The 27,047-nt window shown below is 45.2% G+C and overlaps 1 protein-coding gene and 1 long non-coding RNA gene across 2 annotated transcripts in view; one reads left to right on the top strand and one right to left on the bottom strand.

Moving 5' to 3' along the window:
- Window positions 1–26,913, top strand: LOC109995617 (LIM homeobox transcription factor 1-beta.1-like). Its single transcript, XM_020649403.3, has 8 exons — window positions 1–451; window positions 2,782–2,965; window positions 18,343–18,575; window positions 18,697–18,869; window positions 19,472–19,549; window positions 22,088–22,154; window positions 24,147–24,314; window positions 26,022–26,913. The coding sequence occupies exons 1-8, from the start codon at window positions 385–387 to the stop codon at window positions 26,168–26,170; spliced, it is 1,119 nt and encodes a 372-aa protein (XP_020505059.1). The 5' UTR covers window positions 1–384; the 3' UTR covers window positions 26,171–26,913.
- LOC136183162 (uncharacterized) overlaps window positions 1–27,047 on the bottom strand; it is a 254,481-nt gene that overhangs the window by 161,369 nt on the left and 66,065 nt on the right. The window lies entirely within an intron of this gene.

Raw genomic sequence — 27,047 nt, forward strand, 5'->3', positions numbered from 1 at the left:
TGATGCTTTGTGTCTGTGTGTTTGTGGGTTTTGATTTTCAGTTGTTAAGATGTGGACTGTGTGGAGGCGGATCCATCGAGCACCAATAACAGAGAAAGTGCTCCGCTAAGGGGGGTGAGGACTAAAGGAGGGGGCTGTTCTCCTCTCTGAGTCTCAGTCCCTCAGCTCAGGATGCCACAGAGTCTTCAGGACCTCAGGATCCGGATCGTCCTCTTGTTCTGGATTTACTCCCGCTGAAGGTTTTCTCCTCTCAGACACTTTTTCTCTGTTTGTGGATTTTTTTTTGTGTGTGTGACATTTTACTTCGTCAGAGGAGCACGAGGAGAGTTGCGTGGAGACAGGCGCGTGGAGAGTGGCGCGTGTCCCTCTGTGAGCGCGTTAAAGATGCTGAACGACATAAAGGTGGAGGACCGACTGAGGACGGAGGAGAGCTGTCTGCACCAGAGGAGCGGTGAGGGGGAAACACACAAAGAGTTGTGCTCATTTCTATTGTTAATGAAGTCTCCTTGATTTGATTCAGCTTTAATTACGGACCTGTCATTCATCTTTTTGTTGGAGAAATTAGGCACAGCTCAAAGTGAAATGGTCAATAGTCATCAAAATAATCACAGAAATGTCTGCTCTTTTACTTTCAGTTAGTTTCCCTCTCTTCTTTCGTGTGATATTACCTGCTCTCGTCTTCATTTGTTTCTTTTAACTGTTGATGTCACCACAGTGAATAAATAGCCAAAGCTGCGTCTGTCAAAGCTCACCACATTAAAACACAGAGAGAGAAAAGAGAGAAGAGAGAGAGAGAGAGAGAGAGAGAGGACACATTAAACGGTGTAATAGTCCAACATGGTTCGTTTAATTTATTCAAAATTTCAGAGAAATCTCAACACGAGCGCGTGAGGGGGGCACTTTGGATCACAGCTTTAATTGCGGGACGAGTCCCCAAAATGTTAGCCTACATTCCCCGAGATGGTGAGGGACGATAGAATATAATCCAGGGAAAGAGAAGGAGGAATTACATTTATTAAAAAGGTATTAACAAACTAATTAAAACGCATCAACTCAAAACAAGCTTCTTCCACAAAACAAGAGAAGAGAAGAGAGCTACTCTGAAATAAAAGTCAAAAACTCACAATAAAAATACAACTACAGAGAGAAGAGTCAGGCCTCGATCAAAAACACAATAGCGCGCGCGCACACACACACGCGCACACACACACACACACACACACACACACACACACACACACACACACACACACACACACACACACACACACACACAGCCGAATGTCCCACCTGGAGTCCTGCTGCCTCCTCTCTCTCCTGCTCTTCATCCTCCGGCCCCTGATTGCCACAGGTCTGTCTGCACAATAGGTCTGCACTGAGGAGCAGCACCTGGAGGGCACACACGAGAGAGAGAGAAAATACAAAAACAGTAACACCCCTGATACATATTCGTTTATAACTTCCTCTTATCTTTGTGGTTTCTCACTCAAATGAGTCATTAAAAAAGCTCTCAGACTGAGACGATCCCTGCAGCGAACACTGAACTTACTGGCACACATGCAGGCCTGCAAACAAGTCTCCTCTCTGCAGCCTGAAACCACAACACACACACACAAACGTCAAATCTTTAAAAATGAAGCGGAGGTTTTGAATATTTGATTTATTTTCGATGTTTTAGAGATAAGATAAGACTGACTTTAATGGGAGATTTTAGCCTCGGGTTAAGGTGCAGAGAAAAACATCAGCTCAGTGCAGCCTACAATAAAACCACCATAACACAAGAGAGGACGAGCTTAACAATAAAATACATCATCGAGTCATGTAAGCTTTAAAACAGAATAAATAAACAGGAATGAAAATAATAATAATTATAAAGCCACATTTTGGCTCCAATATGTGTTTACTCTCCTGCTGCTTTTCTTGGTCGGAGGGAAACAAACGTCTTTGTGTTAACTCAATAAGATTTATTTAATTTAATTAACTTGATTAAAACACAATCAGTGAATGTATTCCTCTCAGCCTGAAGCAGTGATTCTGTGTTAGCGCGTTTGAAATGTGAACCTGAGCCTGAACCATTTATTTCAGCTAAAAGCTAAAAAAAATAAATATCAAATATTAATATTCAATAATTTGTCCGTTTAGAAATACTACTTTAATTTAATTATGTGAGCTGTTTTTTTTTCTTATTTGTATTGCTGCTTCTTTCTGTCGACACACTCCGAGGTTTTTCTATGGATTATATCTTTTAACCGAAATGATAAAATACAAATTAATTAAATCACAGAAAACCTTTTTTAATTTTTTTTGTATTTAATACCAGGAGAGGGAGAATAAGTACAAATGAATAATAATAATTATAATCTGTATTTTCCCAACAAAGAATGAAGGATTGACTCAATAAAAACATGGAAGAAGGAAGTTCTCAGTTAAATTAATCTGCTGAAAGAGTCACGAGGAGGGGGTGCGTACCCCACTCAAACAGTTACTAATGTTTATTTTGTTGTGCTTTTTGGGACAATTTCTTCTTTAACATGCGGAATAAATAATAATAATAATAATATAAATAAACCGGAACACAGAGATGGCGTTTGAGCTCGTGCAGATCATTCACAAAATGAGCGTGCACCTCCAGACCTGAGATTGATCCCGTCACACTACGTCATATAAAAGCTCTGACGTAAAAAAAAAAAAAAAAAAAAGTCGTTGTCCGGTGTCGTGGCAGTTATTAAAGGCTACCTGTATAGAAACCCCTCACGAGCTCGGTCCGTGTCGTCCCTACAGGCTCGTGCTCCCCGCGGCTCGTGTGTGCGGGCTGCACGCGGATCATCTCAGACCGCTTCCTGCTGCGGGTCAACGACGCGTCCTGGCACGAGGAGTGTCTGCAGTGCGCCGCGTGCCAGCAGCCGCTCACCGCCACCTGCTACTGCAGAGAGTCCAAAGTGTACTGCAGAGAGGACTACCGGAGGTAAGACCCGGATCACTGTGACTTTACTCTGATTTAAAGACGAGCCGGGGGTCAGCTGGGCCGGGGAGGGGGGGATTTCAGTCACTCAGTCTTTAGAGCTTCTCGTGTAGTTTTTAGGCTCACAAGTCTAATTTGGTCATTTCATATTCAAGTGTGTGTGTGTGTCAGTGTGTGTGTGTATTATTGTGAAGGGTTGCATCATGTAGATAAGGCCAGGGTTTCCCAAACTTTACAGCTTGTGACCCCAAAAATAAGGGTGCCACAGACTGGGGACCCCCACTGTCCCTGGAGGTGGTTTAGGCATGTAATGTTACACACACACACACACACACACACACACACACACACACACACACACACTCTCTTCATAGGCTGATCCAAACTCTGATACTTTGATGATGCAGCGTCTCATTTTCTTACGGGGTCCACACAAACATAGAAAACAAACAAAAGCAGTTTTGAGTTTTGGGGCGGCAGTATCTCAGTCTGTAGGAACCTGGGGGGGTTTGAGGTCAAGTCCCCGGTGTGGACTACAATGTGGAAGTTGGTCTGGTAGCTGGAGAGGTTCCAGGGTACTTCTTGAGTACTGCAGAGGGGCCCTTTAGGAAGGCACCGAAACCCCCAACAGCGGGTGGATTTTCTCTCCTTCAGGATCTGCACGGCTTCACATTTTGAGTGTAAAGACATTTTTTTATGAGAGAGAGGCTATGTAAACCTGTGCTGTCTTATTATTTTGATTTATAAAATATGAAAAATAATCACAACCAGCCGGAAGGTGATGAAGGATCATGTTTTTGAGGGGCTTAATAAATAGGCTGCTTTAATAACAGCTGTCGTTTTCACTGATGCTGATGGAGGATGTTTAGGATGAATTTGTGGCATTATTATTTTTTTATATATTTATTGGGGATCTACGGGTTCGTTGAACTGCTCTCTGAGTTTGATAAATAAGTTGAGCGTGCAGTCCTTAATGTCGTGAGCTTTGAGCTGTGCGTCTGTTTGCACGTGTTGTTTAATATAAAATAACTGGACTCACAGCGTCTGATTGGCTGAGATTCCCTTTAAGGGAGTGTGCAGCGTACTTTAGTGACAATAACTCAAAGAGGTGAAGAATAAAAGGAAAAGTCAAAACTTGCAGAGACTCAGAGAGAAAGAAGTCACATGTTTGAGGACCAGGTCTTTAAACCACAGCTGTGAAAAATCGACAGATGTGAATAAATTATGATGAAAACACAGAAAACAACTAAATGAATGTGTTCTGAATCAGCAGAGGAACTGTTTGTGTTGTTCAAATGAGGGTTGAGTGACAGGTGTGACAAGATGTGTTTGTGGTGCTGTGTTTGATATGAGCAGTGTGGTTGTTTTTTGATGCTTATCACGATGCATTGTGTGCTGTGGTTTGTCGTCTCTGATTTTCTTGAAGAGTGTCTGTGACGTCCTGGAGCTTTAAACTCTCTCTCTCTCTCTCTCTCTCTCTCTCTCTCTCTCTGTCGGGTCATGTGTCTCTGCTGCTGCAGCTTTAACCTGCAACCTGCACAACCTCTCACTGTAGATTCACTCTGTGCATGAACGCTGATTTGAACAGAAGGCCGCTCCTCATTTTTCAGGCTTCACGGCAGAAACAAGATCTGACTGGTTTTTTTTCAATGCTCTGATGTTCAAATAAGAATATGGTCAATATTTTTTCCTGCATAAAACACACACACACACACTTCTGACAGGGACCCAATCACAGCAGGTTGTCTGTGACACACACTCCCTATCTGTGACCCAGCCTGCGACCTGACTCTGTTTTGTCTTCTCGGTGTGCACTGAGCACTCTTTGCTGCTTCTGATTTAAATGTTATTTATGTTTTGCTCCTCGCCCCTCCGAGTTACTGCTCCGTATTTCACATGTAAACGAGCTCTACTGTGGGACGAGTCTCCGTAAAAAGAGAGTCGGTTTGTTTTATTAGTAACCAGACGACCTGATGACTTCAGCATCAATCAAATCAAAGCGGTGCCCCCTGCAGGTGATGATCCGAGAGTAAATCCTGGACCCAGACTCAGCAGGCTGCCCCGGGACTCTAAATACACCCCCTCCCTCCTGAGCAGGGGGGCAAAGAAAAGAGGAGGGGGGGGTGTACAGAGTGAACCCACAGAAACAACACACGACTCAGCAGGAGCCGCTTAGAGCTCGGCTGTGTTTGGATACGTCAGCTGATCGACGGCCCAGCTCCGAGCTGCAAAAACAAAAACTTTGAGGATTATGTTTCATTACGTGTGCAGAGTGCGAGCAAGCAGCCGCAGGTCGTCGTCGTCCTGCGACCGCTCCAACGCCGCCTCAGCGCGTGATTAATGCTGCTGCTCCTCTGAGCCTGCTCCACTTCAAACAGAAACCAGAAACAGACAAATGAGGAGGTGTAAGGGAGCTGTGGAGGGACACATTTCTGAACCTCTTCTCAAATGGATACTAAAACTTTTTTGACCTTTCACCCCACAGACACCCCTTACCTGTGTTGTGTGTTTGTTGTGTAGTGTATGTATGAGGAAGTGTTACCCCCCCATGGTCTGGTGTCAGTTCATTGGTTCATATGTGTAGGTGTGTTGAGATTAGAGTCTCTGTCTGAAGGGAATCAGGTTTATAACTTTATCATCTGGTGCTGTGTTGTCTATAAATCGGGCCGGTTTGTAAGATGTTTGTGAGAGGACTGGGTTAACCGTCTGATGTCACACAGCTGGTTTTATGTTGGTCATGACTCAGTGAGTCAACAGGCAGTAAATGTTGTCTAGTCTGTGGGATCCCCCCCTCCCCCATTCTCACTTTGCATGTTGTTGGGTTTTTTGTGTGAAAATACACTTTTCTACCTCTGCACCTCACGTCTGAGTGTGAAGACCTGCAGCTCTGAACGTGGAGACATCCTGCTGTAGATTGATGACGGGGTCGGGCGATCAAAGAGCGAGGCACAGCAGCAGAGCCAAAACCACAAAGCCAGTGGGAGGTAATGGTGGAGAGGGGAGGGGGGGGTTAGGCTGTTTGGTCGCGTGGTCCATAACAGTCAGATTTATAGAGCGTGGTATGGGAGAGACAACATGTCCGAGCAGCTCGTTAAATTAATTATTTATATGAGCGGTGAAGAGAAAATCTGAAGCAGATCCTGGCAAACCGTCTCTTTTTGTTCTTCCAGCCCCAAACTCTGTCCTCTTTTTAAATATAAACTCAGGATAGCATTTAATAAGTACCTTACTTTGTGCCGTCTGTAGTGGCTGATATCTGTTCATATAAAAAAATCACTGTGGAGAGAAATCCAGTCAGGTTCACTGTCTTGTCTGTCTTGTTTGGTTATTTTCCTCCCCGCCTATAAATGCTGTTCCACGCCACTTGGGCGTCACATGTGGACAATCATGGTTCCTCTTTAGTGGCTGTTTTAAGTTTCAGAGCTCCTCAAAACATGTGTGTGAAGTGTCTTGTTGTGAATCCACTCTGATCCTGTATTTGATCATTCAGCCCTGCTCAGAACAGGCTGTTTCTGTGTCTGTACCTTTAAATATGTAAATGAGCTGTGTCTGACCACGCCCTCTCTCTGGCTTGGGTGTCTCTGTCTTTCTCGCTCCATGTCCTATTGTTTACGGTGAGAAGGCAGACACAGAGGGCAGAACAAACACCTAGCTGTGGGAGTGTCACCCACCTGGGGGAGGGGCTACTGCCCTTTGTGATGTCATGAAGGGAAAATCTCCAAACGGCCTGTTTGAGCACACATTTTCTGAAAAGTGGAGCAGGTAAAAGACGGAGAGGATGGACTTTTTTCATCATTTGAGGGGTTTGTAGACAGACTAGAGACACATATTAGTGTTAGAAAAACATGGTGAAGAGGATTTTAGAGAATATGTAACCTTTAAAGTATCAAGAAGGTACACAACGATTTATCGGTTTAACATCGGTATCAGCTGATATCAGTCCTGTTGACAGACTTTGTCTCAAAAGCAAATGATGTGACATGAACCGATGCCAGTAGCCAATGTTTCTCTGTTGTGCCAGATCAATTAAAGGAGAGATGTCAGAGTTAAGGGTTGGGGCCTCTCAGACCACCAGACCAACTTCTATATTGTGGTCCACACCAGGACTTCACTAAGGAACCCTATGGCTTACATGAAGAACCCTTTGAATTCTGTTGAAAGGTTCCCCTTTGTGTCTCTGTGGAGGCATCAGTATACCCTCTCTTAAGTGTCTCTTAAGTTTTTCTTTTTTTTGAGGTAACTGAGTCCTTCTTTAGGTCCATGTTAAGGTCTTGAGCATCTGTTGAAGAGTCTTCTAAGAATCCACTTTCGATATCCTTAAGTGTTTTTGAGGTACCGCTGTACGTCTAACAAAGGTGAGGCAGGAAGTAGTTTAGGTATTGATTTAACCCTCGCTTACCTGTCTGAGGGTCTCTCTGTGATAGCTGTAAAACCTGAAGGTGTAGACGCTGTGATCATCTTTATTTCACTCTGAATGTTTCCTCTCAGACTGCTCAGAGGACAGCAGCTCTCAGCAGAAACACGTTTGCCGTGTCTTTGGCTCTGCCTCCCTCTCGCTCGCCCTCTCCCCTCCCTCCTCTCTCTCCCCCTCTTTAATCGTTGTATCGGCGCTGCAGGCTCCCCCGGGGACTCCGGCTGGCGTTTAGCACGCTGAGACGACTCGAGACCCCAAGGGCTCATCCAAAACCTGCACGCTCCAAGCTGTCCACGTTATTAGCTCCCTGGTCTCTGAGGACTCGGCACACGCCCGCACACACACGTACACACACAAGTACACACACACACATACACACACACACACACACACACACACACACACCATGAGTCTGTGTTTCTCTTATTATTACATCCTTACCCCTCACTCTGGTCGCTCTGTCCTGGAGACACGCGGGTCCCTTTAGAAAGTGTAACAGTAATTACTGCATAGATTTTCTTTATCACCCGGCTGAGCTTCATTAAAATAAATCTTATTCTTCATCACACAGATGTTTCTAATCAGTCTGAAATAATCGTTTTGTCTTTTACTGAAGCTCCTGGTGGGACCTGCAGCGGTTAAAAGCAGATTTCCATGACTGTCATTCTGCACCCGTTCTATTTTACCAAGCGGCGACCTCGGCTGTTGAAGGATTAATCCAATATGGAAGTGCTAAAAGTGAAGTGTCCACTTGAGGATCCCTCAGGTGGACACAGTCCACATGCAGCCTTTTTTTTTCAAAGTGCTCGGAGAAGTTGACTCTTTGATTGTGAAATGAAAGCGACAAGTGAGATATGAAGCGATCTTTAGTCCTGCATTACAGGCTTTATATATTTTTTTTTATCCAGCAGATGTCGCCCTTGAGCACCAGCATGAAACCAAAACAACTTGCGCTGCATTGTTGTGTTAGCATGCTAATGCTAGCGATCTTTATCATGCTCGTATCTTCACACTGCATGTAAATTTACCTGAAATGAGCGTGATCTAGAAACACAGTTAAGCAGTGAGTACAGTATGTTATTCTTCTTTTCTCTAGTCCCTCAATTAAACAACTTTTATTCACGAGGGGAGGAGTCAGCCGGCCGTCCGGGTGATGTCAACAAACTGAAGATAGGACTCTGAAAACTCTGAAAACATCACAGACAGTGGGACTCGGGTGTTACACCCATTGTAGACAGTCATGACTCAGAGTTATTTTCAGAGGATATACTTGATTCCTATTACATTACAACATTACAAGTGTGAAAAATCGCATATAAAGCCTTTAAGGGGCGGAGTTACTTGTTCCATGCACGCGCTGATTATTGCTGGTACTAGATTAAAAAACTGGATCATGTATGTTTTGAGACGCCCTCCAAGCGCCACTAAAGTCAGACATCTTCAATCCTACACGTAGTATCTTTAAAAAAAAAAAAGATAAGTGTTATATCTCCTCCTTCTCCCCCTGACATCCTCTGCTTTGGTAAACATGATCCTGCTGTGCTGCATCTCGTACGAACACTTACTTCTCCTGCCATTTGGCTCCTCCAAAACCCGAGGTTGCCATGTGCAGCTTTAAGGGGGATAACAGTGAACTCTCCAAATACACTTAGCAAACAGAGACATCTTTGGTTTTTCAACGCTGCATCACTTCTGACAATCTGGAGCTCAGCAGAGATCGTCGGCTTCCATCTGACATGTTACAGACCGGAGGAGAGCGGCGTGTTTAACACAAAGACACTCACTTATTCTATACATGCTCAACTTCAGAGCGACCTTTAAGGACTCACAGATCCTCTCGTCCACCAGACTAATGAGATCCTATAGATACCTCGGGACCGGTCCGATCCTCGAGTTCATAATGACGCTGCCTGTTTGTTCTTTACTTTTCTTTAATACTCTGAACACCTCCAATTATTTGAGCATTGAAGCGTCTGCTGCTTCGTCCACCATCTTGGATTTCTAACATCCTCCCCAAACTTCACACTGAGAGGGACGTGTGTTACAGAACAACTCAGAGCTGCTGAAGCTGGAGAGAAGTGGGGCTCCAGAGGGGGTTCAGACAAACAGAGACAACCTGCACTGTCACTGATGTATTCTTCCTCATTCAAATGTGGGGACTGAGGGTGACGGGGAGGGGAGGGGAGGGGGGGGGGTCCCTGGGGAAATAAAGTCTGCCATCGACTCCACCCCTCCTTCATCGTGGGCCGTGTGTGTTTATGAGGTTATAAGTGGTGTTAAGTCCCTCGGCCTGCAGCGTGTTTATTAGTGTCAGGTCTGTGCTGAACCTCACCATGAAGGGAGATGATGTCCGACCTTTGACCCTCAAAGATATGTGAGAGCAGCGTGTTCTCACACCAGGCAGGATGAAACCAGAAGTGAAGGAGTGTGAGGAGGTCATTCTTTTGAACAAGTCCTAAAGTTAAAACTTTTAATGCCTGCGTGGTGCAGCAACAACCAGAGTGCTGCATTCTTCTTCTTCTTTTTAATTCTATACAAATGGTAACGTGGTGCTGCTCTCATTCTGCAGGCTTCAACGCCTTGATGTTCACATACTGTTAACTATGAATGTATTTAAATGAGTCTTCACTCCTGTGTAGAGAGATGAGTCAGATGAATTTGCACCCAAACTGCTTTCCAAACTTCTGTTTACAACGTCCAGCGCAGCCTCTGTTAATCTCAGGCAGGAACAGGAAAAGCTGCAGAGAAAACTCCTTAAATTACTGAGGTGAGGGGCGCAGACGGCCTAGCGGATAGATCGCACCCCATGCATGGAGGCTACAATCCTGCAAGTGGGCGGCCTAGGTTCAAGTCAGCCTTGTGGTTCCTTCCCCCCCCCCACTCTCTCTCTCTCTCTCTCCCTGGATTCGTACTCAATCCACTGTCCTATCACATAAAGGCAAAAAGCCAGAAATAAAGTTTTGAAAAAAAAATATTGTGATGATGATTCCGACTTGAGGAGCTGTGTGTGTTTGCAGAAATATAGTCAGTAATTTGCCCTGGAAAACTGTACTTTACAATATTCTGACATGGTCGATTCACATCAAAAACACAGAAGGCCTCTGAAATGATCAGAGCTCTCCAGGTTCTACTCTGATCCTGTGATGTGTGATACGGGTTAAAGTCGTGACCCTGAAGAAGAAGAAGAAGAAGATGTTTATATCAGGGAGATTGTTTATCCCACTTACAGCACAGACGTCTGTCACAGTTTCCAACATCAGAGAGAGAGAGAGTTCAGCAGCAGAGCAGACTGTGGTTCATTTTAACAGGGGCGACACCCTCTGAACCACACATACACACACACACACACACACACACACACATACACACACACACACACACAACTCAATAAACGGCCAAACATTTTGACCAGTTTGTGTGTAAAGTTTTATTGGGGTTCTTCTGAAACATTTCTGCAGAGTTTGCAGAAACTCAAGATGTGACGCTTTAATCTCAAATACAGGAATACGTCTTTCATTGATTTGATTTGTTATTGGTTGCTGTGTTGAGGAGCAGAATCATGGTTCAATCTCTGAAACAGCCGTGTGGGGGTGCCTTAAAACCGCCTACCTTCTCTGGTCCAAACAAATCCAGATCATTCAGGAGCAGAATCTAAAGTTAGAAGGAGGACATACTGGCTGCTGCATTGTTGTCAGAGAAGCCAGCACTTCAACATAGCATGTTTCCTTAATGTCTGATCATATAGTAAGCTCATAATTCTTTAGGTATCTTTGAACATCTGCGAGAGTTCAGCAGTGAAGACGTCTTCGTTGAGATGTTGAGTGACAGTTTAGCCTGACGGGTGTGAAGTTCAGTGAGCACAAACAAGGAACTGAACTTCTCGCATGCCTGATCAATAACCACGGTAACAGTAAACAGGTGAGAGTTCATGTGGAGCTAACTCACCTGGATGACGGAGACAGGTGAAAAGAAAAAAAAGAAAAAACAGGCTTGAAGGAGGATGAGTCAGCGCTGAATGATTTCACTTTTTTTCATTCACAGAACAGAAGCTGTGTTTGTCCTCAGTGACACTTTAAAATCCTCGCATTACGGTTGTCATGACAACAGAGTTTCGCCATTAATGATGTCACTCTGGGTCACCTGTTGAGCAGCGTTGCGAGATGTGTAGCTCAAAAATCTTAAATACTGGCGTCAGTAAAATCCCTCATTTCAGCCTCCGCCTGAAACGCTTCATTTCAGCTACTGTCTCTTTAAGGCCCGCCTCCCGACTTGCTCACTTTCTTCCGATTGGCAGCCATGAGCAGCTGTACACACATCACAGGCTTTGTTGATGTCATGATAAACTAATGGAAAAAATGATCAGGAGTCTGATTTTGAAATTGACCGGACGCTCTAAGTGTTTCATTGTCTGACTTCCTGTCCAGGTGAGTCGATCTATTCTGTCCAGCTTGACGCGTGCTTGCAGCGGCCTCTGTTGAAAAAAAGACTCGGGCATGTTTTTTAACAGAGCAGAGCGTTGTGGTGCTGCTGGCACTGGTGCGTGTGTGCGTGTGTCTGTCTGTCTGTCTGTCTGTGTGTGTGTTCGTGTGTGCATTTGTGTGTCTCCCTGTGTGTCTGTGTGTGTGTGTATCTCTGTGTGTCTGTGTGTGTTCTGCTGTAATAATGAGTGTATTAAATGTCTCCTCATGTTTTGATGTAAACACACTTTTCTCTCAGCTGTGGTTGCAGCGGTCGCCAAGTCTCACCTGAGTCTGAAGTTATATGAAATGATGATGTGATTTAATTTATTTCTTCTTCTCGTTCTTTGATCATTCCCATTGATTAGCAGAAGTCTGCACGCAGCACGCTGAGCGCAGACGTCTGAACACTCGTCGATCAATGACACGAGTCAGACAATAATATCTGCAGGCTCCGCGTGATTCATGCACACGTTCAGATTCAGACTGATTAGAGATGAACGACATCAAACCACCTGAGGCTGCTGTTAGATCACACACACACACACACACACACACACACAGCGGGGGGTCCCTCAGGTAAAGGTAAACATAAATATGAGCATGCATGTTGAATCAGGATCCATGAATATCTCCGTTATCTTCACTCTGTTTTTCTTTGAAGCCGGTTTCCTCTGTGGTTCAAATAAAAAGTCTAGACAGAAATTCAAACACACACACACACACACACACACACACACACACACTCACACACACACTCACACAACGTTACAGTGTTTAGGGAGGTGTCACTATTTGTATTTCCCTGTCATCATGGTAACTCGTCTTTCTGTCCGTCTCGCTCCGAGCCTCTTGTCCTCTAACAGACTTTAAAGGACTGTTTGATACAATAAGACTCATTTCTTTACACTGAGTTCACTTTTAAAACGTTTACTTTTATTTACCAACATGCAGCGCCGCACATCAGCAAACCTAAAGAGTATTAAATCATCAGATTTGGACCAGAGGCTCTCTCTCCATCTCTCTCTCTCTCTCTCTCTCTCTCTCTCTCTCTCTCTCTCTCTCTCTCTCTCTCTCTCTCTGTCTCTAAAGCCGTTTTCACATCTTCACTCCTGAACATATCTAGATCATTTCAGGAGGACTGCTCCGGAGAATCTCAATGTGAACTAAAGAGTGGAGGAGAACATACTGGAGAACAGGAAACATGCAGCAGCAGGTTCATTAGAGCACGGAGATGGTAAAGGTGGCGTGCAGACAGTCTATGGTCGTGCAGCGATCACAGGGAATAAACGTCACCACCCCCTCCCACTCGCTCCAGGTGAATTCTCCTGATTATATCCTGCTGCGTTCTCACATCAGCTCACTCTGACTTTCTGCAGAATAAATATGAGGAGGCTGGAGGAGAAACTCCGGGTGAACAGAGAAACATTCAGATGTTTGTGGATATTTTAGGAGATTTCAGAAGTCTTCTGCAAGTGTGAAAGCACTATCCCTCTGACTCTCTCTCTCTCTCTCCGTCTGACTCTCTCTATCGCCCCCTCTCTCTCTCTATCTCTCTCTCTCTCCTTCTGACTCTCTCTCTGTCTCTCTCTCTTTCCATACGACTCTCTCTCTCTCTCTCTCTCTCTCTCTCTGTCTGCCTGACTCTCTGTGTGGTTCTTGGCATCCGTTTTTTCTTCTGCTTTGTTGCCAAAAGAAAACAAGTCCAACTCGGGCTCCCTCCCTCTCTTTTATCTCCTCCTCCCTCTCTTCTTTACAAAACTTTCAGGCTCTGCAGGAACGATGAAAACACAATCACCTCCACCTGATCAAACATGGACCTGAATGATAGAAGGTTTACTGTCCAGGAGGGAGCATACATTCAGCTCTCTGCTGAGTTCTGAATCAGGAAAGAAAATATTCCAGAATAGGAACATGACTTTTGATAAAATATGAGAGAGCAGGCACATTCATAATATTTTATGCATTAAAGTAACATCATTTAAAATCCACCTCTTCAGCTGCACGTTGCTGCAGTGGTCAGCGCTGACAGTGAGGAGGTTCCTGGTTTGAATCCCCGTCTGACAGGAGCCTCTCTGTGTGGAGTTTGCATGTTCTCCTCGTGCATGTGTGGGTTCTCTCCGGGTACTCCGGCTTCCTCCCACAGTCCAAACACATGCTCGTTAGGTTAACTGGAGACTCTAAATGTGACCATAGGTGTGAATGTGAGTGTGGCTTGTTGTCTGTCTCTGTATGTCAGCGAGCGACCAGTCCAGGTTGTAACCCCGCCTCTCTCGCCCAATGACAGCTGGGATCAGCTCCGGCCCTCACTGAACCTGAAGGGACGTGTGACGCTGGGAGTGAATGAGAGAGAGTGAGAGGTCGTCTGCCAGATCCTAAGTGACCTACACCTGGGGAAAAACTACTAGGAGGAGGAGGAAAGGAAGGAGAGGGAGGAGAAGGAGGAAGAAGAAGAAGAAGAGGAGGAGCAGGAGAGAGAGGAGGGGGAGAAGGAAATGGATGAGGAGGAGGAGGAGAGGGATGAGGAGACAGAAGGGCAAAAACACAATAGCAGGCCCTGATGGCGGGAGGGCCAACACGTTGTCAAACATCAATGTGCACTGACGCTGTGCAGGCCTGAATGGAGATGAATCCCTGCAGCGAGCTTGTCAAGTTTGAACTTTGTGAAAGCTCTCAGCACGTTTTTCACCTGGTTTCTGCAGACTTCTGTCCACGTGTACGACATAGTTCATATGAAGGTGATGCTGCACCTTTACTCCCCCCCCCTCCTCTGACCTGGCTCTCCAGAAGGTGATTAGAGAGTGTGTTTAATAGACTGCAGGGATCATTTTCTGCTGACCGACATGTCGGAGGGGATTCCTCAGAGACTCTCGGCGCCTCGCTCTGACTTCTTGAGCTTTTGGCTGAGCAAACAGCTCATCCCCACTCGGAGAATCCTGCTTTTATTTCCCCCTGCCTCTTCAACAATCATCCTTTGATTACTCCTACTAATTAAAACTCCAACAAGCTGCCACCCGAAGCCTCCGCGCACCCCCCTCCCAGACTCCTCCTTCAGGTCATTTGGCTCCCCGAGGAGAGAGAGCAAACAGGAGAACAGTGGAGGAACACACACAGTCTGTTTTTACGGCTTGGTCCTTTCTCCTCTCCTCTTATCCTCTTTAATCCTGAACCTCTTTATGCTTGTTAAGCTGCTGGAGCCGTGTGGAGCACAGGGCACAGGGCCAGGGGGTCAAGGAGGCTCCTCCAAAGACACCCCCTCCCGCCCCCCCCCCCCTCCCCTGCCCCCCTTCCAGCAGTGGTGGTCCAGGTTCTCAGTGAAGAGAGCCACATGAATCCTCCACTGGAACAAACACTGAGAGCCGCACCAAACAAGAGTTGGAAGTAAATAAGACCAAAAGTCTAAAGCCGGACTCTCTGCTCCTTGAAGAGGCAGATTTCAGACCCCACACGTGTTCCACTCCAGCAGCAGCAGACCAGGATGTAAAGATCGTTTGAAAGCCTTAGTAACAGGTTGAACTAAGAAAAAGTGACCGGGCCCTTTAAGTAAGACGATTTTTACCTTAAGATTTACCAAGACGAGACGTTAAACGACCTTAAAATCTCTCTATTTGTGATGACACAAACGTTTTGTTTCCATTGACGAGATGAGATTGAAAAGTTAGTGGGGGGCTGACCAAGCCTGAAGACACCCGTCTGTTCCTGCAGGGGGCGCTGGAGTCCCACCGATGACGGTCTCCATGCTGGAAATGCTGTGGAGAGGCGTGTGTGTGTGTGTGTTTGTGTGTGTGGCGGGCAGAGGGACAGAGAGAGCATGTTAACCCTTCAGTTTATATAATTTTAATAAAGATGAACTGTAAATTCATTGTCGGCTGTGAACCTGAGTTTCCCCTTCTCTTTACTCCCCTGTTGCTGCAGAAAACTCCTGAGTGGATGTGGTCATTTGCATTTGAAGTCATCTGCGTCCTCCTCTGTGTTCATGTTTGTGTTTCTTCCTTAACAGACTCTGACTGAAGTCCTGAGGCCTCGCTTTAAAACTCTGTCAGCTCTCTGAACTCATCCGTCATGTTTCTGTTGTTTTCTCATGGCTGCGCTCGTCCTCCGTCATTCTAGTGCTGCTTTCATATTAATGGGTCCTGTGTGTCCTTAAAGAAAAGAGCAGATGGATAAATCCTGAGATTATATTTGAAGTAACAATAATTCACAACATCTTGACGTTACGCTGTATTCTTTTGGCATTGTGATCCCTCTGTGTCAGCCATGTGTCGGCCATGTGTCGGTGAGTTTTCAGGCATTCAAACATTTTGCGTCATTTAAAAAAAAAAAAGACACAGCTGACCAGCACGCAGTGTGACCAAAGAGAAGAAGACTGAACAAACCACAGGCTGTTTACGAGAACGAGATGTGAGGAAAGCTGAGTTGATGTTTATAACGTTTATAACACAGATTATAATGTTTTTAAGGACCAGTGTCAGCTACTGAGAGAACAAAAACCTGTACAGATGAATAAATCCTAACATGCATTAAATACCTGCTGACTGTGCAACTGCAAAAAGCATTTAACTACAAATGGCTGCATGTCACCTGCCAATGAGCGCATAGTAACGGTGACAGACGAGAGAAACTGCAGCCGCTGGAATTATTTGCATTTAAAAATGTGCAGAAAGTTCAGACACAAAGGAAAGGAAAACAAATGCAGAGCGCTCCCTACAGGCCTGGAGCACTTCTGTTCAGATGATTGGATTTGCAGCGTTTTTCTTTTGCACTCGTTCTGTGTTTGTGTGTTTTGGACTTTGCATTGTTTATGTTTCTGCAGCGCGTTTGTTCTTAACGCTGCTGTTTCCGCTTTTTGCAGCATCTTTTTGTTTTTTAAATCTGCAGTGACGTTAAATCTTAGTGTTTGTTTTGAGCTTCTGCATTTGTTTTTATGTTGCTGCATTTCAGAGTTTCCTCGTGCAAATAATTCCAGCCCGTGCAGTTCGGTTGCCCTTGTCAGCCACCGTACATAATCAAATCTATTTTGTCATAGAGCAGCAGAAAGTGTGCAATGCAAGGTGATTGAAACTACAAAACTGCAAATCAAACTCTCTGATTCCTCCAAAAGTTTCAGCAGAGAGAAAGGGCTGCTGAACGGAGGAGGAGAAGAGAGAGAGAGGGAGGAGGAGAGGGAGAAGGAAAGGGATGAGGAGGAGAAGAGAGAGAGAGGGAGGAGGAGAGGGAGAAGGAAAGGGATGAGGAGGAGAAGAGAGAGAGAGGGAGGAGGAGAGGGAGAAGGAAAGGGATGAGGAGGAGAATAGAGAGAGAGGGAGGAGGAGAGGTAGAAGGAAAGGGATGAGGAGGAGGAGGAGCAGTGCAGCTGTCCAAACATTGAGCCCTTTCTGTACCTGCCTTACAGTCACCTCCTTCCTCCTCTGCCCCTCCACCGGTCTCTCCTCCATCCCTCAGTCAGTCTGCCTCACTCTGCTGGGTGTTGGGAATGAGCTGAAATGTGATTGGCCGAGCACATAGCTCTCCTTGCTCTTAACTAGCATAGGTATGAAGTTCAATCAGGGATGACGTCACAGATCGTCCAGTGGTTCATGATGTTTCTACATTTGGCCCCAAATTCTGAAATGCTTCGGGTTGAGCCTCCCCCCCCCCCCGGTACATTTTCTGTTAATGTTGTCCCTCCGGATCGTGGTATAAATCTACGCTTAAATTAATGGACTTGTGGTTTATTTGATGGCATCTTTGAAGGATAAATAATGGGGAATAAATCTTTTATTTGACAAAGAACAGTTTGAAAATATGACTGACAGTCCTGTTTGCCTGTTCGGACATCAAACAGAGGGTTAAATTCGAGCGCTAAACAACGTTTATGCTCATTTTCCTCAAACACATCTGGATCGTTTCTGGTTCTGCTGTGATGTCATCGCAGCGTGCCGTCTGCTGTGTGAAGATGTTGCTGCATGGTTTTCTTTTTCTTTCTGTCTCTGAGGACGGAGCGTTCCTGCCAATTCAGTGTTCCTTCAGCGACTTGAAACGTCTCCAGCTCTATTTGTTGATTTTTTTTTTGTGAACATTTCTAACGAGGACGCTTCAATCTGTTCTCTCAGGACGATCCTCTCTGGTGATTTTCAACCAAGGTCTCTGAAGGGAAAATAAGGTGGAGTTAATGGGAAAAGGCTATAAAATACAAAAGTGGGTCATGTTGGTGAAATTCTGCAGACACAAACACCGGCTCTCACCATCCATTCGTGGGTAGATATGGTCAAGTCAGGCTCTTAAAATCCAAGATGGCGACCGCTGAAACAGCCAACTGAGGGCTTCACACTGGATATGTAGACGCTACGCTGGATACAACGACTTGTCACATTCAGTGTAACGGCCTCGCATCAGTAAAAGTAGAGAACGTTTGCAACAACCAGGAGAATTATCAAGATTTCTTGTGTCTTTCTATCGAGGATTTCTAGAGTTTTGCTGAAGAAAGTTTCCCCTTTTGAATCACAATCTTGTTTTCTCTGTGTCCTCAGGTTGTTTGCCACAAAGTGCAGCGGCTGTCTGGAGAAGATCGCCCCCACCGAGTTGGTGATTCGAGCTCTGGAGAGCGTTTATCACCTGAGCTGCTTCTGCTGCTGCGTGTGCGAGCGCCAGCTGCTCAAAGGAGACCAGTTTGTCCTGAAGGACGGCCAGCTGCTGTGCAAGAGCGACTACGAGAGGGAGAAGGACCTGCTCAGCACGGCCAGCGTGGGCTGCTCCGACTCGGGTAAACATATCCAACATCTGCATAACCTAAAACTCTCTAGATGAACGCTCATTCCCAGATGAAAGTTACCCTCTGTGAATGCACGGGGAGATCTAAACCCATCAAATGTCTGTGTTGACAGATAAGAGCGAGGACGAGGATGTGGATGTGAAGTTGGATAAAGGACCTGCAGCTAAAGGCAGTGATGACAGTAAAGACCCCCGCCGGCCCAAACGCCCCCGCACCATCCTGACCACCCAGCAGAGGAGAGCCTTCAAGGCCTCCTTCGAGGTCTCCTCCAAACCCTGCAGGAAGGTAAATCCATACTCACCATGTGATTGGTCGATGAGACTCTCATTCTCTCACTGGATTACGTTTACTAGACCCTGTGTTGTTTTAAACCCAGACCACCAATCACAGAGCTGGAAGTAAAGTATTTTCTGCCTAGCAACAACAGAGAAAGAGTCTAAGTGTAATCTTAAATTATAATGTGAACATTTCCACAAAGTAAACGTCGCCCTCTCCGCCGTCTTATTGGCTGAATTAGCTTGCTGTGCACGCACGCTGACACATCTGAAGCCTGACCTTCTGCTCATGTGCAGCGACCTCAGAGGAAGAGAAACGGAAACTGCAGATCAGCGGTTTCTTTTCTTTTCTTTTGAGGCACCAACAGACGCAGCATTTTTTTTTTGCGCCAGGTAACTTTTATGGAAAAAGTAACGATTACTTGATTTGATGAACTAACACGTTATGTAACTCGTCATGACAAAAAAAGTAATCTGAGTACTCTGACGGATGACTTTGTAACGCGTTACCATAGACCGCTGTAGATGAGGAGGCGGCGTGCTCTGCGTGTAGGGAAAGACAGCACTGTGTTTCAAACGTCTGCTTAACGTACGCCGTGCTCTGACTTGCAGGTGAGAGAGACTCTGGCTGCAGAGACCGGACTCAGTGTTCGAGTGGTCCAGGTCTGGTTCCAGAACCAGAGGGCGAAGGTCAGTTCCTCCCAACATATTTCCTCATTCTGTGTTTTAATGATTGTGCTGGAGGGGATGGCGTGCTGGAGTTCAGACGACCACAGACCATTCTCTTCTTATTGAAACACAAGCGGGGGAGGAGTCTGTCCCCACGGCTTTACCCCGATACTTTCCTGTCGTAACTTTTCTAACCAGAGCAACATTTGGATTTGATTTGCTTGTTCAGTGCGTCGCGGTGCACCTGTGCCTCTGCAGTCTTGGCGCTGAATCATTTTTCCATCGAGGCCTGTGATTGGTCAGTATAAATACATCATCTCCTCTCTCTTCTCAGCTGGACGCGGTGGCTGGACAGTCAGAGGGAAAAGCATTTAGAGAGATTTTGTTGGGAAATTATCTGCATCATGCTCCGTCCTTGGGGGAATCGATGCTTTAAGTGGCTGCCAGTCGCTGATTTTCTGTCTTTAGAGGAGATTTCAGCTGTCTTACAGTCTTAAGGACTAAATTCAACTGTTCTCATCCAAAAAGAGAATCCACACTGGCATCGATAAACACAGGACTACAAATCCAAGGATGAGTCAGACACCTGTCGACTTTCTACCAAAAAAGTAGGAAAAGAAGATTTCCCATCACGCATTCTAGTGAAGGTGTAAATCTGTAAAAGTAATCTGCATTTAAATAAAACACTGATTGGGCGCTACCTTAGCTTCCTGTTTCTCTCAAGCCTCCCATCAGAAGAAACAGACGAGCTTTTTCTCTGCAAAGGAAAATAATCTGTAAAAAAGGAGTCACATCAATCAAGAGCGAGCTTCGATATTATCTGGGACACGTGATCAGGAATGATGATGATGACGATGTTAAAACAGCTTTTTAGAGCTTGTTGCAATCCATTGTTTTCTCTGCTTGTTTGTGCTCAGGAAACCATGGCGACTGAATCGATTGGCTATGTGGAGTCGGAGCTGATAAATATTGAGCAGCGCTTATTTAGTCTGATTTGTAGCGCTCTTCCTTCTGCTGGAAATGTTGTGAATGCAGAAGTGTAAATCAGGCTTTAGTGCTCTTAAGTCATAGACTACAGGGTCCTACCTTCCAGACCCTGAGTCCAGATTCACCTGTTGGTCTCGCGTAATCGATTTGGATTCTGTTTAACAGTCCACCCCAGAACGTCTTCCTGAGGATTTAGGCTCACAGTTTACTCAGTCCATGTCGGGGTCAGCCCTAAACTGCCCTGGAAACCCTCCGCAGGGAGCTGTGGTGGTGGAATCCAACATTCACACTTTAAACCCCAACACTTCACATGTTGCCTTCAATCAGCTTTTTCTGTGTTTTAAGGTTTTTTTTTAAGCAGTAATGAAACACTTAGAAGTCACATGATTCGCTGTATCAAGTCTCCATTTTCTTTTCACCTGAGAAGACTTCTCGTAAAGTTCCACGTGATGTGTTCCAGGGGATTACATGACAGGCAGATTTGATGTTGTTACGCAGATCCAGATCACATGTGATTGAGGGGTCTTGTTGTTTTGAAGCGTTCTTTTTTTTGCCAAAGGGTTTAGTTATTCAAAACCAGTTCTTCATCAGTTAATCTTCAGAGGATCAAGAACTGATAATCTGATGTTTGGTCGGCTTGGTGGCATTTGTGAGAATAATGTGAACAAAGTGTTAATATCCAACAAGCCGCTAACTGCTGTCAGATCTCAGTCTATCAGAGTCAGTCATAAAGTGTACAGAGTGACACAATATGCGCTGATTCTTCTACACAGGGTCGGTGCATCGATTTTCTCTTTTAAAGGTCACATACACTCCTTCATCAGTGTAAATAAGTCTCAGAGCTCCTCAAAACATGTGTGTGAAGTTTCTTGTTCTAAATCCACTCTGATCCTGTATTTGATCATGTCTATAAACCCCTCTATTTCAGCCCTGCTCAGAACAGGCTGTTTCTGTGTCTGTACCTTTAAATATGTAAATGAGCTGTGTCTGACCACACCCCCTCTCTGGAAGGGCTTGAGTTTCTCAGGCTTTCTCGCTCCATGTCCTATTGTTTACGGTGAGAAGGCAGACTCAGAGGACAGAACAAACACCTAGCTGTGGGAGTGTCACCCACCTGGGGGAGGGGTTACTGCCCTTTGTGATGTCATGAAGGGAAAATCTCCAAACGGCCTGTTTGAGCACACATTTTCTGAAAAGTGGAGCAGGCAAAAGAGGGAGAGGATGGACTTTTGTCATAATTTAGGGGTTTGTAGACAGACTAGAGACATGTTAGAGTTAGAGGAACATGGGGAAGTGTGTTTAGCAGAATATGTGACCTTTAATCGATTGTTTGTTCTGTGTTTTTGTCTTCAACACACACACACACACACAGAGTTTCCTCCAGTTTGTTTGACAAAAACTTCAATGACCGAGGATTAACTCAACCTTTTGACCTTTTTCACACATACCTCAAAGTTTAGTTAATTATTTTATCTCTTTAAGAGGATTTATTCAGAGGAGGTTGACATCTGTGTATCGTTTGTTTAGCGTTAGCGACATGCTAATCTTGTTCTTGTGTTTATTTACCTACAGATGAAGAAGTTAGCGCGCAGACAGCAGCAACAGCAGGAGCAACACAGCAACCAGAGGCTCGGACCAGGTGAGGGTTTATCGTGTGTGTGTGTGTGTGTGTGTGTGTGTGTGTGTGTGTGTGTGTGTGTGTGTGTGTGTGTGTGTGTGTGTGTGTGTGTGTGTGTGTGTGTGTGTGTGTGTGTGTGTGTGTGTGTGTGTGTGTGTGTGTGTGTGTGTGTGTCTGTTATAATTATACTGACTGTGCGTTCAGAGAGCGAGGTGCTTTAAATAATAATTCGTCAGATCTTCACATTATTCTGGAACAGTAAACAGAAAGTCGCTCCACAAACACTCGTCTGCGTCGTGTCTCCTTCAGATCGAGTCCGGCAGCGCCTCCTCTGCTGGTCAATATCCGTCTTCCTGCTGGTTAATCAGAGTGTTTCCGTGGCTGAGGCTGTAAAACGAGGATTCTCTGTGCAGCCTCCAGGCTTATCGTCTGTGCGGTCTGACGGCGGATATGAGCAGACAGTTTAGATAAGTGTCTCTGCGCGTTGGCAGGCGCTGCGTCTCTCTGTTCAGGGACGTCCTGTGTGTCAATATTGGCAGAGCAGCAGCTTTATCACAGTGAAGCTGCTGCTGTTAACCAAATGAGCTGAGCAAACCAGCAAACGGGGGATGTTTGAGGTACGATGTTAGGATGAGATGAAGCCTCCTGCATGACTGGAGAGACATCTTAAAGATCAAACAGACGCTCAGTTTACACAGTGAATTTACAATAAGCTGATTAGACGGCGTGTGTTTAAAGGGAACGGTTGGCGGTACGGCGTCGAATGGATGTACAGGCTGTGTTTGCATCTATAGAGATGTTTGGAGCTCAGTGCTGCACAGGAAGACGATCCTGATTTTTTCAAAGCTTTTTACGTAATGCCATATTCAGTTTAGATTCATACAGGCAGCAACACCAGAAAGTAGTCTAACATGCATACATCAATGTGCAAAGTTATAAACCTGCGACGAGTTCAAACAGGCCGGTGGCAGTCGTTTTTTTTTTAATGAGGTAAAATGCTTCAAAGAGAAGTCAATGATCAAATGTTCCTCCAATGATTTATTCCCTCAGTAAACATTTTCCAAATAAGTTGATGGTCTTAATGTCTAGTTCCAAGTATTAAAGTACAGCATGATGTTCAAAGAGACCAGAAAAAGGGGGAGGAGTCAGGGCGGGTCTACCTGGGATTGAAATCTGCTTCAATAGCAATTTGAAAAATGACTGACAAAGTTCAGTTGTACTGCTAGCTAACAGGTTGATACCAAAAGATGGTCCCAGGTAGAGTCAGAAGCCGTTTCCACGTTCAGCATGCGCTCCTTAAAATGTCAGGACGACCGCCCATGAGGTCGTAGAGGTGGCGTGCAGACAGTCTATGGTCGTGCAGCGATCACAGGGAATAAACGTCACCACCCCCTCCCACTCGCTCCAGGTGAATTCTCCTGATTATATCCTGCTGCGTTCTCACATCAGCTCACTCTGACATAATGCGGGAATAATGCTGCATTCAGGTGCTCCTCTGATGGTCCCAGTTCACGAGTGTCGAGAGTTGTACTTCTGACTTCAGTGTGTTCACATGCCTTCAGTTTCAGAAAGTCTGAATTTTGTAACAACAACAACAACAACAAACAGCATGGATGCTACGAAGAAAATGTGCGGAATGACTCTGATAAGAGTTATATTTGAGCTAAAAGTTGATGTGAAATATGTAAATTAGTCAAGTATCTTAACATCAACTAAACATCTTTAGCCCCTCATGTGATGACGAATCTGACGTCACGTCTGGTGCCTCATTTTTTTCCCAAATTTGCAATTTGTTGTTCCGACTTGAGCAGCGATTCACGTGCACCTTCTATTTTCCGACACTTGTTTTTCCGATGTTTCTGACACCAGATGAATGCAGGGTCATGTTTGAGAAACTCTGGTTAAAGTCTGAGTGGAACATCGGGCTATTTGCGTTCACACATGCATCTTTTTGTCAGGAGTCTTAACGCCATGACAAACAGCTTCATCATGTTGTTCCTCTGTTTGTTTCAGACGTGTTGTCAGGCTGTATGGAGGGGCTGCTCAGCTCCTACTCAGGTCCCCTCCCTCAAAACCAGCAGCAGCAGCTGGTCACCATGGAGCACAATGGATACAACACAGACCCCTTTCAGCAGGGCCTCACCCCCCCACAGATGCCCGGAGACCACATGAACCCATACGGTGAGTTTCAGACTCCAATGATCAGTGGACGCTCTTCAGATGATTCTCTTTTTAATCTGAAATGTTCTCCAGCGAGAGACCTGTGGAGGTTTGACCTTTGACCCTGTTCATGCTGGAGAGACTGAAGCCCTTTAACTTTGTTAGAGGACGATGCAGCACATTTATAGGATTTATTTTCAGGCAGACACTTAAGGATGAAACTGCACACAAGTAAAAACAAGTGTGAAAGTCTGTAATTGTCTTCCTGTGAATCTTTGTTTACTCGTCTCTTTTGAGTCCCAAACTTAATGCGAGTACAAACCTTAACCACGAGAGTAACCGATGGCATTAGACTTTTATTGTGCTTTTCAAAGTACTCAAAGACGCTTAACAGAGAACAACCAAACAAAACAAAGAAGAGATAATGCAAGAAGAGGAGGAGGAGACTTGAGAATGTTAGTGGTTGTAGGCGATGTTGAAGAGGTGAGATTTGATGATGATGAGGAGTTTGATGTTTTTGAATTAAGTGTTTTGTTTTGTTTTCATTAATGCTTTGTGAAAGAGGGGCAGATATTATAAGATTAGTCTTCTTTCTGCTCCTTTTCACACATCCAGATTAACCTCACTACTGTTTTACTGGCGGTGCAGACGATGAACCAATAAGGTGTGACGGCTCATTAAAAATGGATGAGTCATCAAGTTGTCAGCGTTTAAACACAGTCAGACCAATAAAGGAGAGCGACACCCGGGAGAGCAGTTACACACCGCGGTGAAATTAAAGTGAGCGAGGGCTGTCTGTCTGTGTTACACACACACACACACTGAACCACAATATATTTAACATCTATCTGAGCAGAGCCCACAGTGTTCCCATTATGTAATAAACTGTGAGCTGCAGAGAGGTGCAGATGATGTTTGAGGAAGCAGCTGTGACTCAAAGCACAGGACAACAACATCTCTTCTCCTGTGACTCTGACAAACTTTGGTTTTCACAGGAATAATGAACGCAATGCTTTGCAGTGCAATGAAAGTGAGTGCTGTCAGAGAGGGCCCTCTAAAGCGTGGTACACACTACAATTTCCTCACTTTAAGACCAAAGTCAGCAAAGGCTCGACTATCTGATGGATCCAAAGATTATCTTGCCAGATTCTCCTTTGGTGCGAGGTGTGTTAGGAGTGATTTTAACTTCCACGATCTGCTCGGAAGACGAGGCGGCCCCCGATTTGACATCAGACGTCCTCCTGTTGTGTGGGTAGAACACAGAGAACGGCCGAGCACGGGCTCTGTGAATTGTCACGTGGAACAGAACATTAGCCAGTCAGGAAGCAAGCTGAGTGAAGCAGGAAGCACAAAAAACATTACCATGGTGACAACAGCAAAAATCTTTTCGTGTGTGCCTGGCCTTTGGGAGGTTTCTGCTGTTATTGCAAAATTTGCACATTTTGAGCCACTGCCGGGGTCTGAAGTTTGTCAGCCCTCGGTTGGGCCCCGTACTGGCCTGGGGCCCCGAGTAGTAGCCTGTCTTGCCTGTTAACAAGCAGCGCCTCTGCTAGCATGTAGAGAATGTAGCATTTTGTAGATTATCAATCCAGCATGGCGATCTGAGCAGCTGTCAGTTTGTTTACATGTTTTCTGCCCTCTCGCTGTGAGTTAAGTGTATGCAGCTTTCAGGAGCTTTAAGAGGAGATGTTTCAGTAAAGTGGACTTCCTGTCTTCTCTGCCTCACAGGTACTGACTCCATCTTCCACGACATCGACAGCGACACGTCTCTGACGAGTCTCAGCGACTGCTTCATGACCACGCCTGATATAAACTCGCTGCAGGGAAACCCCATCGACCGCCTGTACTCCATGCAGACCTCGTACTTCGCCTCCTGAGACCACCTTTGGTACCAACAAACCCCCCCCCCCCCCCCCCCCCCACCCCCTTCCACACTTCCTACCAAGCCATAAACTGTGCAGACGCAGGACAAGCAAGCGTCTGGATTCTCCTGCGAGACAAAAATCAGGGTCAAAGCAGGGAAGGACTGAATCCTCCAAATGGACCTGACTGACCTTCAGAAGCCAAAGGAAAAGAGAACACTTGAAACTGAGACAATAAATTCTGCTTTTTCAGATCGGTTCGGCTTGTTGGAGCCCCATATTTGTACAGACTTCAAGATGGGACTTTTTGCTTGGATCGTGAAAAGAAGGACGACAAATTAAAACCTGAGATTTCGACCAAATGAAAGAGTTTTAGAAACATTCGGCTCCATTATTATTCCGTTTGTTTTTATGGGACGATTGTGATGGTCACCTGTTCCTGAATGTAAATAATGTTCCATAGATAATTACTGTTCTTCAGAAACATCCACTTCTGCATGTGTGGATGGACAACAAGTTATTTATTCCTCAGCTCAATGACTCAAACGTTTCTATTTAAAGAGCACAAAATGATCCCATCATAACGTTCAAACAACGAGCATCACTGATCGTTTCTGTTTATCATGGTATTTGTGTCGTTTGAATGTGTAAATAAGCAACGCTCTGCTATTTATTTTGTCAATAACAAAGAGTGCATTTTCAATTTGCTAACTTATGAAAGGTGTTGGTATTTCAAATAAAAAATGCAGTCCTTTGAATTCTATTGAGGTGATTTTATCCATCAAAAACACCCTGAAGATGCAACATGTTTGTAAGATTTACCCCCCGGGACAGAAACAGGCGAGTTAAGCTGGCCACACACTAGACCAGTGGTTCTCAACTGGTGGGTCGG

This window comes from Labrus bergylta, chromosome 17 (assembly GCF_963930695.1).
Source record: "Labrus bergylta chromosome 17, fLabBer1.1, whole genome shotgun sequence".
NCBI classification, from domain to species: domain Eukaryota; kingdom Metazoa; phylum Chordata; class Actinopteri; order Labriformes; family Labridae; genus Labrus; species Labrus bergylta.

Bases quoted from the DNA above. Each gene is read 5' to 3' on its own strand.
- LOC109995617 (XM_020649403.3), top strand. From the start codon at position 385: ATGCTGAACGACATAAAGGTGGAGGACCGACTGAGGACGGAGGAGAGC. The intron at 452-2,781 runs GTGAGGGGGAAA...TCGTCCCTACAG, and splicing joins CTGTCTGCACCAGAGGAGCG to GCTCGTGCTCCCCGCGGCTC. The intron at 19,550-22,087 runs GTCAGTTCCTCC...ATTTACCTACAG, and splicing joins TCCAGAACCAGAGGGCGAAG to ATGAAGAAGTTAGCGCGCAG.